This window comes from Verticillium alfalfae, genomic scaffold (genome assembly GCF_000150825.1).
Source record: "Verticillium alfalfae VaMs.102 supercont1.15 genomic scaffold, whole genome shotgun sequence".
NCBI lineage: Eukaryota > Fungi > Ascomycota > Sordariomycetes > Glomerellales > Plectosphaerellaceae > Verticillium > Verticillium alfalfae.
The window spans coordinates 633,550-650,366 of record NW_003315024.1 but is presented as its reverse complement, the minus strand read 5'-3'; the positions used below and the strand labels follow the sequence as shown (position 1 = coordinate 650,366).

Below are 16,817 nucleotides of genomic sequence, written 5' to 3'. Positions count from 1 at the left end.
GGGGGCCAAGCCGCGTCCCGGCATCAAACCAGCAAGGTTCCCGGAACGGGGTTTTCTGAAGGGGCAATTATTTTTTTTGTTCGCGGACTTCTTAACTTCTTGCCCCTGAAAGCTTCCCAGGGGTTACCAAAAAAAGTGGGCCCGGCCCCGGGGCACCATAATACCAGGGAATTAAAATAAATAGTCCCCGTCTGTGCTCAGAGGGCGAAGAGGGCCGCTCCGCCGAGAATACCGGCTCCGATGATGTTGACGCCCAGGGTAGGGGCGGCTGCCTTGGAGCTGCTGGTGCGGCGGGTCGACGAGGAGCCGGTGGCCTTGCTGGCGCTGGCGGACGCCTGCGTGCCGGTGGCAGTGTGGGTGGAGGATCTGTAGGAGACTGTTGTTAGCCGTCGAAGCCCATCGACGAGTCCCGTAGGATCTAAACGTACCTAGTCTCGACAGCCGTGGTGGTAGTGGTGGTAGTGGTCGCCAGGGCGGGAATGGCAAAGGCCGCGGCGAGGAGGAAGTTGAGCTTCATGTTGAAAGAGCGTGGAGAAGTATAGATGTGTGATATGGAGTCGGTGTGCTGCGGTGGGTGAGTATTTTATGAGCAGAGCAGGTCAAACTGGGGGGCTCCTTTATACAAACCCCCCCCTTTCCACTCAGCAGTGTAAGCCGTCGGCCTCCTCACGGCGTTGGATGGCTTGTGACGCGGCAAGCGGCAAGTAGGGCGGAATGTTGCCCATGGGAAGGGTATGATATTGCGTACGCGTCAAGTGCGTGGGGCCATGGCTCGACCTCCAATATTGCGATCGTATTGCTTTTTTGCGACTTATCACAAGGAACTACTCTCAGCCACTGTCAGGTCCGTCAACGCGTTAGTTCTACTCACACTCGCGAAACATGCTGGTCCGCGTCTATGTTCCTGAAGCCGAGGAGCCGCGGTGTACATGTAGGCGACTCAGCTTGCGCTCTCCCCACGAGGGAGCCTCTTGTTCATCTAGTAAGTGTTCACAGTTACGGGTGTGCCTTCTCACCCAGAGAGTCGTACTTTGGTATTCCTCGATTTGGTCGCACATCCTGAGTACGTAAATTTCACACTGTCCAGAGACACAGTTCGGCCCCGAATGAAGCCTACAGTTTAGGTCTGATCACCGCATCACACGGCATCAGAAAGGTGTCTAGGCAGCAGCATAACCTGCCCGACGCCAACGAGATTTGAAGTCAAACCCCGGCACTAAGGTAGGGAGGCAGGCGAAGGTGGAAACACGAGTCAAGCTTGCCAGAAAGAACATCAGCTGAGAGCACGAGCAGTGACTTTGGTTCGAATTATTGCGTCTGCCTGATTGGCTCAATCTGTACAACAATATCCAGTAATTTGCGTCTTCCGTTCATGAAGCTTGGCATTATAGGAATGAGAATAGCTGGGGTAATTCTGATTTTGCGACGATTACTAGAATCAGAATGGAGTGCGAATGAAGGTCGCATTACGACTGCTTTGCCAAAGATCGATGTTTGACTGGGCGAAGGGCTAGTACCCGCTGAGACAGAATTCTCGTATCAATGCCGCTGTTCCGGCCGATTCTCCCGACGTACGCCGGGAGTGGAATGGCCACTAATAAGTGGCTCCGGCGTGTTGCATTGACTGCCTGCCCTCAGATAGCTGTGGCAGTATATGCTGCAACCCGACCCCAGGAGTTTCGGTGCTCCCTCTTTCCATGTGTGACGTCTGAGCATGATCCACATGGCATTGTTCTCAAGTTCAGCACTGCCACCAGCGTGAGGCTTGTGGATCGTGTTGGGGACGCTCGTATCCTCACTAAGGGAGCCTACCGAACCACCAGTGGCAGGCAGCAACTGTTGCTATTCTGGGACTTGTCACCAACAATGAGCATTTATTTCAGAACCTAAACGTTAGCACAGCATACTGAGTGAAACCAGAATCGGTTAGACGCTAGGAGGGTGACGGCATTCCCCAAGACTCTCAAATTCTGGATTGGTGACATTAGTCTCAAAGAGGCAATTTTTATGTATGGCGGGCGATTGCAGGCCATCGCATGTCTGAGTCGACCTGCCACTCTCCCCACATTCGGACCCTGATAAACAACATCTTCAGGGGTCATCTAAATTCGCCAAGAAGGCTGCCTTGGTAGCGTTTCATCGGCACCGAAAGCTTGAGGAAGCCGCGACGACGGATACAAGGTCAACGCGGTCTCGTTCACTCGAGCAATTTAGCAATTGTTGAACAGCCTGCAGACGCGTGCAGTAGATCGAAGATGAACAGAGTAATAGATGTAGTAGCTGATTAGGGATTCATGCATATTTGCGAGACGCGGGGGTGCCTCTCGGTAGATTGGACCGTCCCTAAATCGACAAAGCTATTGACCTCTGACAATGTTCTTTTCTACATCACGAACATCACGATGTAACTGAAATGATCGTGCGTCCGTATTTAGACAGGGCGCATTTCTCTGATTGAATCCATGCGTGCTCATAGTTCGTTAATTGTGCCTGCCTAGAGCTGAAATTGGAGTACTAGCAGGCTGAGCCCGGGACACGAGGGCTTAAGTGGTATATTTAAACAACTGCCACGTAGATCTCCGTGGCTGCGAGGACGTGAGCTCCAGATGTCTTTCTGCCCTTATATCATAGTTGACCGCGTCGCAATGTTGTGAGATACCCATGCACTATGCTCACAGCTACTCTGTGACATAGTCTGTCGGCCTTGACATGGGAGGATGTCGTGCGCGGTTATTTCGGCAGTAAGAGTATCCTCACACATCTGTTAGCTTCACCATTACTCTCTGTAAGCATCTGATCATCAGCCGCCCCGATGTGGTTATTGAGCTAAAGTTTCAGGACCATGACCAATCAAGACTCAAAACGATGTACACCACCTCGTGGCGCTTTCACCAGCGCTTGAAGCACAAAGTACACCTAGATTCCTACACGTAAAGGAAGTTGGTGTTACGTATCTCGAGTAAGTCTGAGTTTGAATCGTCTTCACCCTCTGTTTCGACGCCCTCTCTTGCAAATTCGAATTTTTAAAAGGGAATTGTGCGTTGGATGAAAAGATCTAGACTGAAGGACAAGAACATGTCGCAGCATCCAGACCAGTTCACGGGCCAGAATGGTCATCTCATCATCAACAGAACTCACGGCAGATGCCAACATGTTGGTATGTACTTCTTAAGCTCATGCATATCCGAGGGAAGTCTCCAGTAGCCAGGCAAAAGGTATAACATTGGCTTCTCGTCAGGGCATAAGGGCGATTGAGATGTTTCGCGCCTTTGATATGCCTCGTATGCCCGAATGTGAAAGGATTACAACTACGAAAGCAGCAACAAATCATACATCTATAGGCGATGGGGTTACAGACACTCTCACGACGATGGCACGACCGGGTGCCCAAATTCGGGCCCAAAGGTGGATTGGAAGAAAGCCCACCACCATGCCTGGCATGATATTTGTTGAGTGATTAAAGTGCAACGTGACCCGAGGATAACTCCGGAAAGCTGATGGGTCGGACGAGTTCACGGCCCCTCTTATCCCCAAAGGACTCTGATGGAATAGGCAAAGCCATGACCTATTGAGGTGAGTGAACGGATTAGGCCTCCAGCAGCGAGCAGTGATGCGGTCACGATGCATCGGCAGCAATTCAAACAAGCGATTGACACCGCCGAGCGGTCAGACTCGGGCCTGCTTTTGCGCACCATTCAGGGCGCCGGTTTTGGTCTATCAATTACCTGATTTGGTCGTGATGATCTCTCATCTGCACTAGGCTCCCCACAGAGACGACCGGGGAACACGGAGCCGAGAGCCTCGGCCTTCCCCTGCCCCCAGAGGGAAAACTGTCGGCAGTCAAACGACCGAGATACAGGGTCCACACCATGATCAGACAGACGGCTTGAGTATGGGGGTAAGCACCCATAACCAGGGTATCGATGGGTGGGCTACATGCGGGGGCGGAGCAATTTGAAGCTTGAGTCTGGGGTTCTGACTCTCCACAGAGCGCAAGCAGCACCGGCCGGACCACAGCCAAGACCAACTCCTTCTTGGACAAGCATAAATTACCAACTCGTCACTCACACCGGCCGGAGCATTCTGCTACCCCGCGCATGACGTACGCCAGTCGAGCTTCACCTTGGCCTAGGTGAAGCTGTTGATCTTCGGTCCGGTCCGGGAGAGACCAAAGTCTTGGTCGGAATAAGCTCAATCTTCCACGGACCTGATGTGGGGAGATGACTGACATTGTACAACTGATCTGCGGGGCGCTACATCTTCTTGATCATCCAGGGAGTTATAAAGCTTCCCGAGCCCTGCGCATTGTTTAACCCCTTTTCCTCTTAGGAGACCACCATCTTCATCCCAGCAGTGGCCAAATTGTGTGCCTGTCATCAGTAAACATGAAGTTTCTCAATATCTCTGTCGGGCTTATCGCCTCCCTTATGTCTCTCAGCACCGCAAAGTGCGAGAAAGCCTGGCCCAAAGGTCCGTTCGTCACCTCTGGACGCGACATCCACAACTCAGACGGCGAGATCGTGAGACAAGCCGGAACCAACTGGCCTGGCCACGGCGAGGTCATGGTACCTGAGGGTCTGCAGTACCTTTCTGTGGAGCGCATCTTGTCCGAAATCAAGAGCCTTGGCATGAACGCCATCCGATTGACCTTCGCCACGGAGCTTGTTGACCAGATCTATGCCAACGGCGGTGAAGATATTGACATCAAGACCGCTTTCCTCGAGGGTCTAGGCACTGAAAATGGAACAATCGTCTTGGAAAAGGTCCTGAAGAACAACCCCAGTTTCACTCCCGAGACGAAGCGACTTGAGGTAAGATCTCTTCAACCGGCTTTTCTAGCATTTCCTAATCTCATGACTAGGTTTACGATGCCATTGCCGCAGAGTGCTTGCGCCAGCACATCTACATCACCCTGGACAACCACATTTCTTCTGGCGAGTGGTGCTGCGGTGGTGAGGATGGTAACACCTGGTGGGGAGACACCAAGTTTGATGTTGACAACTGGGTTCGCGGAGGCGCCTACATGGCCGCCCATGTAAGCTTACACACTGCGAAAATGAGACTGAACCGCTTACTGACTGCTCATAGTCTGCGAAATGGCCTGCACTCATCTCTCAGTCTCTGCGCAACGAACCCCGTCCTCCCAAGAACAACGATGCTCTGCTTCAGTCGTCCTACAACTGGCGCGACTGGTACAAGTACATGCGAGCTGGAGCCGACGCCGTCCACGCCGCCAACAAGGACGTCCCCATCATCCTTTCAGGTCTCGACTACGACACCTTTGTGACTCCCGTCTTCCGCGGCACCCCCCTCGAGCCTAGCGACCAGGTATTCAGCCGTAATGACTTCGTGGGCTACGGCGAGGACAAGTTGATCCTTGAGATTCACAACTACGAGACCAACACCAACAGCTGCGACTCGCTAAGGTACAACCTCTACAACAAGGGCTTCCAGGCCATGAACGCCTCCGACCCTGCGACTGTCAACGTCTTCCCCGTCCAGCTGACCGAGTATGGCCACTCTATGGAGGACGGTTCCTGGAAGACCAAGGTCTACCAGCCATGCTTGGCCGAGTATCTCCCCGAGGTCAAGGCCAATTGGTTCATTTGGGTGATCGTGGGTCGCTACTACACGCGTCAGGGTGTTCAGGAATTCGACGACTCCTGGGGACTTATGAACCCTGACTGGTCTGGCTGGAGGAACCCTGAGTACGTTGAGCAGATGCTCATCCCGCAGGTCGCTGCGACTCTCGCCTGAGCATGAGGATGGAGGATGTGTACATAAGAAATGAATTTGATGATAATCTTAATGACCACATCAATCGTATTGCGAATGTGCTTTCTCGTATTGTAGAACTGTGTACCACCATGATTTCGACCCTGATGTGTGGTTTGCGTCTGAGAGCATTGAACGAGCTGTTCTTCGATTGAGGATTTTTGAGCGAGATTATTGCGTCGCCAACACAACATTTCGAGACTTGGTCTACGATTCGATACAGAAAACTTGCTGCCATTTCACGGTGATGGGGCGCCTGCAATTCCGCTGCACGCTTGTAACTCAAGAAGGAAGGCGGATTCACGTCAATCAAGGCACGCGATGTATAAGTAGCAGCGTACAGAGCATTACGCTATGTGCGGACCTCGGATGTCTTGGGACGGTCGACCAGAGGGTTGTTTTGTAGGTGGATCTTGGAGTGGGAGCTTCTTAATAGGGACAAGTGAGTGTCCCCTCATCCCCTGAATACGAGCTCGGGATGGGCTCCTAGCGATTATTAGAGGCTGTAGGGTCACCCACATTGCATCGCTATCCACCTGATCTCGTGCAACGAACTGTGGCATCTCATGTGCGCACGATGAACTTCGTTTATGCAGCAGCATACAGGGACTGGCAATTCGCCTGAGGAACAAGGGCAAGATTCTCATCATGCTTGAGGGGTTGCGTCTTGGCCCTGGCCATGCCTCTGACCAATGATGAATTTAAAAGCTGCTCGACGCCAGTATCATGATACGCAACAGAGGACGTTCATCTCGATGTCCTCAATTGTTATTTTTGTACGATGCGCATCGCAGCGGCTGTTGTCTCGGTGCTTGCCCTTGCTGGCCCTGGTGCTGCCAGAAATAGGCGCCGGGATCTTGACCCTGACACCCCACCATCCGCTGATACCGCGACGGCGCCAAAGAAGTTCATCCTTGAGCTCGACCAGAACGCCAATAAGAATGCGATAGTCAAAAACCTTAATGAGCGTCCTGGAAGCCGCGTCCTGAAGGTCTTCGACTCCGAGGTCTTCAAGGGCGTTGCTATCGAGTCCGACAGCGAGAATACTGACTCGCTCGAGGCTATCGTGCCCGTCCGCAAGGCATGGCATTCGAAGCCCATTCAACTCGTTCCTGTCATCGCTGGAGACTCCTTTAGTGACGATGCTCAGGCTCTCAACTACTCTATTCATTACATGACGGGCGTGGACAGGCTTCACGAGCAAGGCCTTTTCGGTAAAGGCGTCAAGGTTGGTGTCGTCGACACCGGCACCGAATACACTCATCCCGCTGTGGGTTAATTCTGGAGTCAAACTTGAGAACAAACACAAACTGACTTTGCGGCCTAGCTTGGGGGATGTCTTGGAACAGGATGCAAGGTTGCAGGTGGTTACGACTTTGTCGGTGATAATAGTGCGTACCAGCTCCGGAGACGTTTCTGCGGAGTCGCTGAAGAGACACAGACAGTTGGCCATACCCCGGAGAGGAGCAACAGCCCGACAACGATCCGATGGATTACGGTGGACATGGAACCCATGTTGCGGGCATCATTGCCGGCAAAAGTGATGAGTAAGTCTGAATCGGCATCTTTCCTTATACGCCAGTAGCTTTTGCTCACCATCAACCAGGTTCATCGGCGTTGCCCCTGAAGCATCAATCTATTCGTACAAAGTGTTTGGGCCTAATGTATGAAAGTCGTTGAAGAGCAGGTTAAAAATTTCTTACTAACAACATAACAGGAAGGCACTGGCGAAGAGGTCTTGATCGAAGCATTTCTGAAGGCATATGAAGATGGGGTGAGTCTGTGCAACCACAAGTACTGAGTCAAAGCTGACCCCCTTCAGATGGACATTATCACAGCTAGTGTTGGTTCTATCGGCGGCTGGAGCAACAATGCCTGGGCACTTGTTGCCTCTCGCATCGTGGAGCAAGGCGTTGTAGTGACCATCGCAGCCGGCAACAGCGGCGATGTTGGTCCATTCTTTGCAAGTAGTGGTGGATCGGCCGAGAAGGTTCTGACCGTCGCTTCTGTTGAAGCCTCGATCGTTGCCGCCCGGCAATTCGCGGGAACCTTTAATCTTGACGGGCACTCGAACAGAACCATCCTGGGATACCGTCCCGCTGAGGACAAATTCCCATCGACGGTTGTGGACTGGCCAATTATCCCCATCACTCTCAATATCACTGTTGAGGGCGACGCATGCGAGCCACTGCCTGAAGACTTCCCCGACCTTTCCCAGACCGTTCCCTTGGTACGTGTTGGGGGTTGTGAGACGTGGCAGAAGCAGCGCTGGGTCCAGGAGCGCGGCGCAAAGCACATTCTCTTTTACATGGACGACACTCCTATCGTTTCGTTCTCTGGATTCGGATGGGAGCAGAGCCAGTGGGGTCTTCTGTCGAAGGACGCTGGCGAAGCGATCGTCAAGACTGTCATCGCCGGCGGCAACGTGACTGCGGACTTCTCGATTGACCAAGACAGCAACTACGTAGCTATGGTCAATGCTGGTGGCGGTCGCCCATCTGACTTTACGTCTTGGGGCAGTAAGTCAACACAACAACCAGACCTTTGAGGGTAGCTGGCTAATTTGTGTAAGGCACGTTCGACCTCGAGCTCAAGCCAGACATCGCCGGACCAGGCGGAAGGATTTTCGCACCGTTCGTCGGGCATCGTTACCGTGACATCAGCGGTACCAGCATGGCAACCCCGTACATTGCCGGCGTTGCGGCACTATACATTGGAAAGCATGGTGGTCGTGCTAGACATGGAGCTGCCTTTGCCCAGACTCTGCACGCTCGCATCGCCAGCTCTGGCCGTTCCCTTCCCTGGTCCGACGGCTCGACCAAAGACTACGGGTTCTGGGCGCCGCCTATTCAGGTAGGTACTGGCTTGGTCGATGCTTTTGCAGTCGTAAACTATAACACACAGCTCTCCTGGGAGAAGTTCTCGCTCAACGACACGCACCACTACTCCAGGTACCACCAGGTTGATATCACCAACAGTGGCGAAAAGGAGATTGAATACCAGTTCAAAGTCCAGGATGCTGGCGGTTTCGAGTCGTACTGGACAATTGACTCCGCAAGCGCCGATACATATGCGGTACCCAGGATCAAGGACTTTGTCGAGATTGAGCCCTTTCAGATCCGTCCCCAGGTTAGTCTACCGTCAGGAACGTTCCGCGTTGCACCAGGACAGACCAAGACTGCCAAGTAAGTTGACCATTTGGCAATTCCTGAAAAGTCTGAAAGCAGTGTTGGTAATATTGTGCAGGTTCTCTTTCAGCGTTCCAGAAGGGTTGAACGCTTCTCGCATTCCCGTGTTCGGCGGCAAGATCCTCATCAGCGCCAGTAACTCCGAAGCACTCTCCGTTCCTTACTTTGGTGTGGGAGCCAGCATCAAGCACGAGTTTGATGACCTGTTCTACACGTCGGTTGGTTACCCAAGAGCCGTATCCGGTGTCAACCGTACGGATATTAAACAGAAGTCAAGGTGTGTTGCAGCGCACGTTTCCCAGCAAAGTAGCCCGCACTGATGAGGAGTAGCTTCACCTTTGACCTAAGCTTGGGCTCTCAAGACTTCGTCAAACTGGTGCATGCTCTTCAATGGGGCACCCGAGAGCTGCGATGGGATGTACGTCATCAATAAAGGACAGATGCTCGTCTCAGTACGAACTTCTTGTTGAGAACTGTTTGCTGACGGAATGCCAGATTTTTGAATCCTCGTACCGCGAGCGCCAGTGGAAGTATCCCCCAGTTGTGGGCGAGAACAATTACGTAGGGTCTGTGGCCAGCTTTGATGTCTACAACAACCTCAACTACCCGGTCTTCGACCCGGCTTCCAACGACGAGAACAATACGTTTTCATATCCCCTGCAAGATGTGTCGCGTGACGCACCTTACGAGTCGTGGTGGCTCGGCAGGTTGGCCAACGGATCAATAATCGCCCCGGGCAAGTACAAGTGAGTTTTTGTTCCCAATTGAGAGATCACCATACGGAGGATGGTGGGTTGCCGAGACGCGGTGCTCGGTGGGTATCATAACGAGATTGACCTTCTTTATAGGATGCGATTTGCTGCGCTTGCGCCTTTCGGCAACCCCAAGGCTTCGGACAACTGGCACGTTTGGGACGCCCCTGAGATTGAAGTGCTCTGAGTCATATCAAGTGTCCGCCAGGTATGCCTGGTTAACAGCGGTATTTAGAACATATCTTTGGGGTAAGAAATGTTAAGGTCTCGGCAGATGAGGGAGTCGCATGCAATGATCGTATTACGTACTGGTCGCGGTCGAGCGTTGATCTGTCACCGATTATCAATAGCAAAATAGAATGCCGCTTGAAGTACAAAGCGGGTTTATAGTATGGAGCAAGATGTTTGCTGGAGCCCTTCCTCACCGTAAATGACATCGAGCAGGTCCTCCCTGTTCGGCGCCAAGATCCGAGCTGGCAGCCCTACACAACCCGCGAGAAACCGTGACAGAATAAAACTTAGAAACAGAAGTAAAGACTGTTCGTAAATGAGACTCGTGATCTCGTTTACGACCCCGAATATGCCACTTCAGACCTTCATCCTCAGATCGGGGAATACTGGCCCCTCACAACCTTTGAGTTGATGGACCCACAAAAGGGGGGGGGGGGGCGCACACTCCGGCCACCGGCCCATTTGCCGGAACACCTCCGACATACCCAGACTTGTCGCCGCGAGGATTACGAGTCCCTCTAAACACTCTCGATCACGGCCCGATAGCTGTCCCATCATGCCGCCGGAACCTCGGGCCAGCTTGGCCGTGAATAGACTTTGGGGTGCTTCTGCGCGCCCGACGGATCTAGACGACTGCTGACAAAGTGCTGTTGCAATGTCTGGAGTACTTGAGTCTCCGATGGGGCATTCTGCTCTGGTCTGACATGTCGTTCGAATATTTGCGTCCATAGACTGATGTTATTCGACAATTAACGGAATGGCTCCCGCAGCAACAGCAACAAAGAATATGGACTCTCGATCAAGGTTGAAGAGAGGACAGTCTAAGGGCAGCTGGTCTGACGAAGTCAAGATTGAAGAGACGCCCTCCGTATGAAAAGCTCCATTTGCGGAGTTGTCTTGGTGCTAAAGACGTATAGAAGAAAAACAAGACCTCGCCCACTCAGCCGCAGCGAACTGGGCTGGCAACACCCTCCTCGCCGCAGCTCACTGACGCGAGCACCCCGAGCGATGACCTCGCTTCACTGCTCTACTCTCCTCGGGTGACCGCAAAGATTTGGGGCATCGCCCAGCAGGGCTTCAACTCAGTCTGTCTCACCCGTCATCATCTCCTTAAGCGCTCCTTGTACTGACGCCTGTCCTCGCAGCCCAACCCTCCGACCCTCTTTCCCGAATACACCAAGCCAGGCGGCACCAAATATGTCTACCGTGAACTAGACTTCTGGACCAGTGGCTTCTTCCCTGGATCCCTCTACTTGCTCCTCGAACGCCAGCAGAAATACAGTCACCGGCTTCGTACGCTCCTCTCTAGCGTCGGCGGATCCGCAGACCAACAGGACCCTGAACCACATCCATTACAGCTTGAATTCGCCTGCAAATGGTGGACCGAGACCCTCCATACCAACGCCCTCCTCACCAACACGCACGACCTCGGCTTCATGATCTGCCCCTGGGCCCGGCCGGCTTGGGACCTCCGCCGTGACGCCCGCGCGTACGAGACAACCCTGACGGCGGCACGGTCTCTCTACAGCCGCTACGACGTCAAAGTTGGCAGTTTGCGGTCCTGGGATGTCTGCATCACGAAGCGCTACTCTTTCTTGACGCCCAACGACGGCATCCTCGTCATCATTGACAATATGATGAACCTCGACCTGCTCTTTTGGGCCGCTGCTCAGCTTGGTGACGCCGCAATGCACGCCGCCGCGATTCAGCACGCGCGTACAACTCAGATGTACCACATCCGCGAGGACTCGTCGACGTGCCACGTCGTCGTCTTTGAGCCCGAGACGGGCGCGTTCCGCGCGCGCATTACCAACCAGGGTCACGCGGATGGGTCGGCGTGGACGCGCGGGCAAGCGTGGGCTATTGCTGGTTTCGCGCAGACGTACGGATGGACCCGCGAAGTCGAGTTTCTGGACACGGCTGTCGCGTGCGCAGAGTACTTCCTGGCCGAGCTGCCGGTGACTCGTATCCCGCCTTGGGATTTCAGGGCACCGGGGGAAGGCCCGCAGCCCACGGACACAAGCGCTGCTGTGATTGCTGCGTACGGCTTTTTGCTGATCCATGAGGCTTTCGTTGCCCTGGGGAAGGGATCAGGGTATCTGGAGCATGCGTTAAGCATCGTGCGTGCAGTGGCGAGTAAGCACACAACTGGACCAAGCGCCTATCACAGGACGAACAGGAAGATTCAGACAGTGGAACAGGGCGAAGTAACTGAAACTGCAGGGATCGAAGTTGATATGGGGACAGAGTGCGAGACGATCCTGGGAGGCGCCACGATCAACAACTATGAGTTTGCGCCGCGACGTTGGGCAAACCACGGTTTGGTCTATGCGGATTACTATTTCTTGCTGTTCGGCAACAAACTGTTAGAGATGGGGCTGGACGTGAAGTTGATGGGCGGTGTCTAATAGATCATTTGCTGACCTCAGTTTGGGTCAATTTGGTTCGAGTAATGTAGATTCAATTATCCACGTCTTGGACTTAGATATCGTGCTCATTCTTGTGGGTTCTTCTCTGTCAGCCCAGAGAAGACGCTAATCCTCTGTGCAGGAAGAAATGAGTAGTCAAGATATGTGCTGAGGTCTCCGAACTCTTCCATGGATGTAGGCCCCACACCATTCACAGGGGCACCATTTTCAAACCGATGGCTCAGTGGAAGTACGTTTCCTGCTACTGGCGATGCCGCCGCGGTGGGGCCCCTGCTTCCTTGTTGATTATAGAACGAGACAGGCAATGGAGGAAAAGCGAGGGAAATACTGTCCGGTGAAGCGTCCTGGTCGTAGTCATTCATTGCCTGGTATGGCCCAAATCCGTCCTGGTTTTCCTGATCGATTTGTCCAATTGCCATGCTATGCGGCATGTTGGCAACTTCAGTGCGGACGTTGGGTGCAGGGTCTCCCTCAGGTTTTGTCTCGTCGAAATAAACGGAATGGCTGAGATCTAGCATACCATGGCCTTGTTCTCGAGCCCGCACGAGGCGCCGTGCGAATTTTGATGCCAGGTTATCTACTTGGTCGCCTGGCCCATTCCATCTTTTTGACATTTCCTGGAGGCTGTAGACCAGTGAATCAAACCCTTGAGGCAATGGAACGCTGTAGTATATCGCATGGGCAAGGAACATGCGTCCGCAAATGAACAAGCAGAATGCGAACTGAGGGTTCGTAAGAGCCGTTGATCCCTGTAAGAACTTCTCTGCAATGATTGCCACCTCTGTCGCTGCTGCCAGACATGTCTCTGAACTGGATGCGGACGGGAGTCTGAGGCCGCTCGTTTGCCAATCCGGGGCCGGATACGCGATGCCCTGATGTAGAAGAACCACAGCCGTATTGTGTGATATGTGCGCGAGAGTTAGGTTGGGGTCAAGAATCCCATCGCAATTGAGTGCGCAGGCCTCTCGCCATTGCTCCGGAAGGAAGATCTTCCATCTGTGTCCCAGTCAATTGAGCTGTTCATGTTTTCCAATTGCAGGAAATCCCAAAAGATTAACCTACTGGACCAGGCGCAAGTCAAGCTGCTTGAACTTGAGCAGCCACATCTGCACCTCCTGTGGCTTTGTCACATCAACCGCTTGCTGTAGAAAGAATGATGTGACGAGGCTCAAGCTTTCCGTGGCTTCAATACAGTAAGCAAACCCACCTATCGAGTCCTGGGCTTCGCCTTCGGGGCGAGCAGTTGGCAATGCCCCATTCGTACCACTTGAGGTGTCGGCAACTCCGAAGTACGGCGTTGGTGTCTGCAGAGGATGGCCTGCTTCCCAAAGTGCGCCCTCACATGGAAGCCTCCTCTTGACGTCGGCACTTGTTAAGGAGAAGTTCCAGCCGGTTGCGATGCTACAAAAGCGGTCCAGAAGAAATGTATTCCAGAAGACACGCCGTCGTTCCTCTCGTTCGACCCAAGTCTTGCATGGCTTTAGAAACGCAATTCGTTTGATTAATGCTCTCGCGGGCGGTGTTTGGTCTTCTTCCACACTCAGTTGAAGTTGTTCTACTGTTCGTGTCATGCTGCCAACGATAGACTGATATTCTTGTTAGCGAGAGCTGTAGAAGAAAAAACACGAGGCAAACAAACCCAAGCTGAAGGACCACGTCCGCTTCCAATCTGAATTCGTGTCAGTACGCAGTCGTTTGCTATTGGGACAGAATAGCCTACTGACCGTATCGAAAGCGCAAATAATGAGTGCTTGTAGGTTTTCTACAGAAAACGAATCCATGCTCTCCACGATGACGGCCTGTCGGTATCTCTTGGCCATTTGCGCCTTTGTTTCGGGCGAACCGAGACGGGCGTCGTCTGAAAACCGAGCACAAGTGGACACAATGGCCTGGAAAACGGTTCGCAGCCGAGGGCGCTCGGCGGCATCAGCCATGCGCTCCCTAAATTCACGAACATGAAGCATAGGTATCCAGGGGTGCAGGTTCGCGAAGTAGATATCGACCAGGGAGTCCATCAGATCTGGCGGAGGCAATGAAGCGAAGTCTTGATATGGGAGGACCGAACAGCCCTTGCAGGCGTCGCCGCTGGTTCGCGCCGGGCGGGTGTCCGTGTTCTGGAGGAATTCTGGCCACTGCGACGAATCGAGCTCGGCAGACCCGGCGACAGGGCCGGACTCTGCCAGGTTAGATAGTGTCGATTTTAGATGTGACGCGCATTCCTGGAGCGACAAGCCGGGATCTTTTGACAATCGACCTGGGCTCGAATCTTCTTGTCCGGTGAGCGAGCTGAGCTGGTTGAAAACCTGCTGCCAGAGAACCCCCTGGCCAAGAAACATGGATTCCAAAGTCGCGACGCGTTGGCTAAGGTTCTCAACGGCGCCAGTCCTCAGGCCCGGCTTGTTCTTTCGGTCATCGTAGAGGCACTCGACGTCTAAGACTCACGTCAGGTACGAGACTTTGCGATGCTTCAAGACAGGGAGCAAGAAGCACGATGGCAGGGCAAGGTCCTACTATAACGAACACAGGCGGAACAAGGCTGACGCCTAGTGCACTTGGCCTTCTTTCTGCGACACGATTGACATGCAGGTCCCTCGGGATCAGCAGCTTCATTGAGCGCCGTGTCGTGGCGTCTCTTTTTAGCTGGCCTTGAGGAAACGAAGTCCTCCCCAGCCGAGTTGGAATTGGGCTCATCGTCCTCCACGGCAGCCATATGTGACAGTGGTTTTGTGGGAGGCACGGAGTGGGAAAAAAGTTGCCAATCGAATGGGCAATTGAGCAAAGGAGACGCGACCGAGCGAGATAGTGAAGCGTGGTGTTGGAGGAAAGTTCACGCATGACGAGGATGCTTTCCAACTCCCGACCATCTCATGTCTCAGGCAGTTGACAACCAAATCAGTACTGGCGTCTGAGGAAGAGTGAAAGTGGTGGAAGGTGCGATTCTTTGCCGTGTATGGGGAAGCAACGGACGTGAGGGCCACCAGGCTGGGCAGCTGCCACCCACTAACGAATGGCTATGGGGGATGATTGGATCTAGTACTAGTGGGCAGGCGAACCCCTGGCCACGACTGCGGGGAGGTGCGGAGTGCATTATGTCCTTGCCCCAAGCCCACCCTGAAGCTGCGCATGCAATCGCTCAGTGTATCATCAACAGCCATCCCCTCAACCTGAACATCATCCGTGAATTGGATTTCCCCAGGTCAACTTGACATTCGATCGCGCCGATCAGTTATGATGTGAGAAAACTTTCAGCACCCCAGGATCTCCCCCCCGAAATATCCCCCGCATCCCCAGAAATCTCCGCCATCAGTCCACGTCTCAGGCCACCAGTACCACCTCCGGCCGCCGGGTAAAGTCCCGGACGCATCTCCGAACAGCATCAATCCTGGTTAAGCTTCAGCACAACCTCCCTTTCCCCTCCTTCTCAACGCGCCATGCATGAGCGTGCACATGGTCATAATCCTTGCTCGATTTGTGGGCTCGGCTCTTCGTTCCATCGTCAGGACCGATGTCCGCACCGTTCCACGACGTATACGTCAGGGAATCATTGCCGCGAGTGGTTACGAAATATAGAAAGAAACCTCAGGACGATCTTCTTCGTCTCAATGGGCTAGACTCGGATCATTGTCATCGCTTTCAGAGCATCTCTTCGCTTCTCTTGGGTACAAAAACCCGGAAACAAGGCGCACACAACTGCTCTGCCCTTTGAACAGCCAAACTCTCGCCATGGCCGACACCAAATCTGACTTTGCTCCAACGGCCACTCGACGGGATGCCGACGAGAACTCCATCACGCCCGCTCCGCTTTCTTCTCAGCATATCGATGGTCATCATGCTGACCAGGACCAAGAGGTGAGCCCCATGCCCCATGACGAGCGGATTCTGGACGAACCAAGCTGATCTTATAGACTGCCGCGTACGCTGGCGTTGAAGCCATTTATATCGACGAAAAGACCAACAAGAAGTTGTTCTGGACCGTCAACAGACGCATTCTCGTCTGCATGCTTGGCACCTACTTCTGTCAGTCTCTTGACAAAGGCACATTAGGCTTCGCCTCCATCATGGGCATTCGGCAAGATGCGAACCTCCACGGCCAGCAGTTCAGTTGGCTCGGCACTATACTCTATATGGGTGTCCTGTTCGGCGAATACCCGACCAATCTCCTTCTTCAGAAGCTTCCCGTGGCCAAGTACCTTTCCGTCAACATCTTTTGCTGGGGGTGTCGTCATTGCTTGCTCTGCTGCTGCGGAGGACTTCGGCTCACTGATGGCGGTTCGATTCTTACTTGGTATGTTCGAATCGTGTGTGCAGCCAGCCTTCATTATCATGACCGCTATGTGGTGGCGACGCGAAGAGCAGGCAGTCCTGACTTCGCTCTGGTACTGCATGACCGGTGTTCAGCTCATGGTCGGTGGCCTCATTGCCTATGGTGCCAGTCACTACGA

At 53.5% G+C, this 16,817-nt stretch overlaps 5 protein-coding genes across 5 annotated transcripts in view; 4 read left to right on the top strand and 1 right to left on the bottom strand.

Moving 5' to 3' along the window:
* Positions 1–4,344: 4,344 nt before the first annotated feature.
* Positions 4,345–5,757, top strand: VDBG_09529 (beta-1,6-galactanase; the record flags this gene model as incomplete). Its single annotated transcript, XM_003000288.1, has 3 exons — positions 4,345–4,811; positions 4,862–5,029; positions 5,089–5,757. The coding sequence occupies 3 exons, from the start codon at positions 4,386–4,388 to the stop codon at positions 5,755–5,757; spliced, it is 1,263 nt and encodes a 420-aa protein (XP_003000334.1).
* A 799-nt stretch (positions 5,758–6,556) lies between these two features.
* VDBG_09528 (serin endopeptidase) lies at positions 6,557–9,902 on the top strand (the record flags this gene model as incomplete). Its single annotated transcript, XM_003000287.1, has 11 exons — positions 6,557–7,045; positions 7,103–7,166; positions 7,217–7,322; positions 7,382–7,439; positions 7,493–7,549; positions 7,598–8,294; positions 8,348–8,960; positions 9,312–9,381; positions 9,404–9,415; positions 9,459–9,709; positions 9,812–9,902. The coding sequence occupies 11 exons, from the start codon at positions 6,557–6,559 to the stop codon at positions 9,900–9,902; spliced, it is 2,508 nt and encodes an 835-aa protein (XP_003000333.1).
* Positions 9,903–10,733: 831 nt separating this feature from the next.
* Positions 10,734–12,354, top strand: VDBG_09527 (unsaturated glucuronyl hydrolase; the record flags this gene model as incomplete). Its single annotated transcript, XM_003000286.1, has 3 exons — positions 10,734–10,814; positions 10,864–11,031; positions 11,092–12,354. The coding sequence occupies 3 exons, from the start codon at positions 10,734–10,736 to the stop codon at positions 12,352–12,354; spliced, it is 1,512 nt and encodes a 503-aa protein (XP_003000332.1).
* Positions 12,355–12,440: 86 nt separating this feature from the next.
* Positions 12,441–15,085, bottom strand: VDBG_09526 (conserved hypothetical protein; the record flags this gene model as incomplete). Its single annotated transcript, XM_003000285.1, has 5 exons — positions 12,441–13,371; positions 13,438–13,961; positions 14,015–14,044; positions 14,100–14,806; positions 14,887–15,085. 5 exons carry the CDS (start codon positions 15,083–15,085, stop codon positions 12,441–12,443), a joined length of 2,391 nt encoding a protein of 796 aa, XP_003000331.1.
* A 1,013-nt stretch (positions 15,086–16,098) lies between these two features.
* The window catches only part of VDBG_09525 (allantoate permease), a gene marked incomplete at both ends in the record, with an annotated part of 1,816 nt that continues 1,097 nt past the window's right edge, over positions 16,099–16,817 (top strand). The window contains 2 exons of the mRNA XM_003000284.1: positions 16,099–16,224; positions 16,420–16,660. Of these exons, the coding sequence (XP_003000330.1) occupies positions 16,099–16,224; positions 16,420–16,660 (367 nt within the window). The remainder of the gene's footprint in view (positions 16,225–16,419; positions 16,661–16,817) is intronic.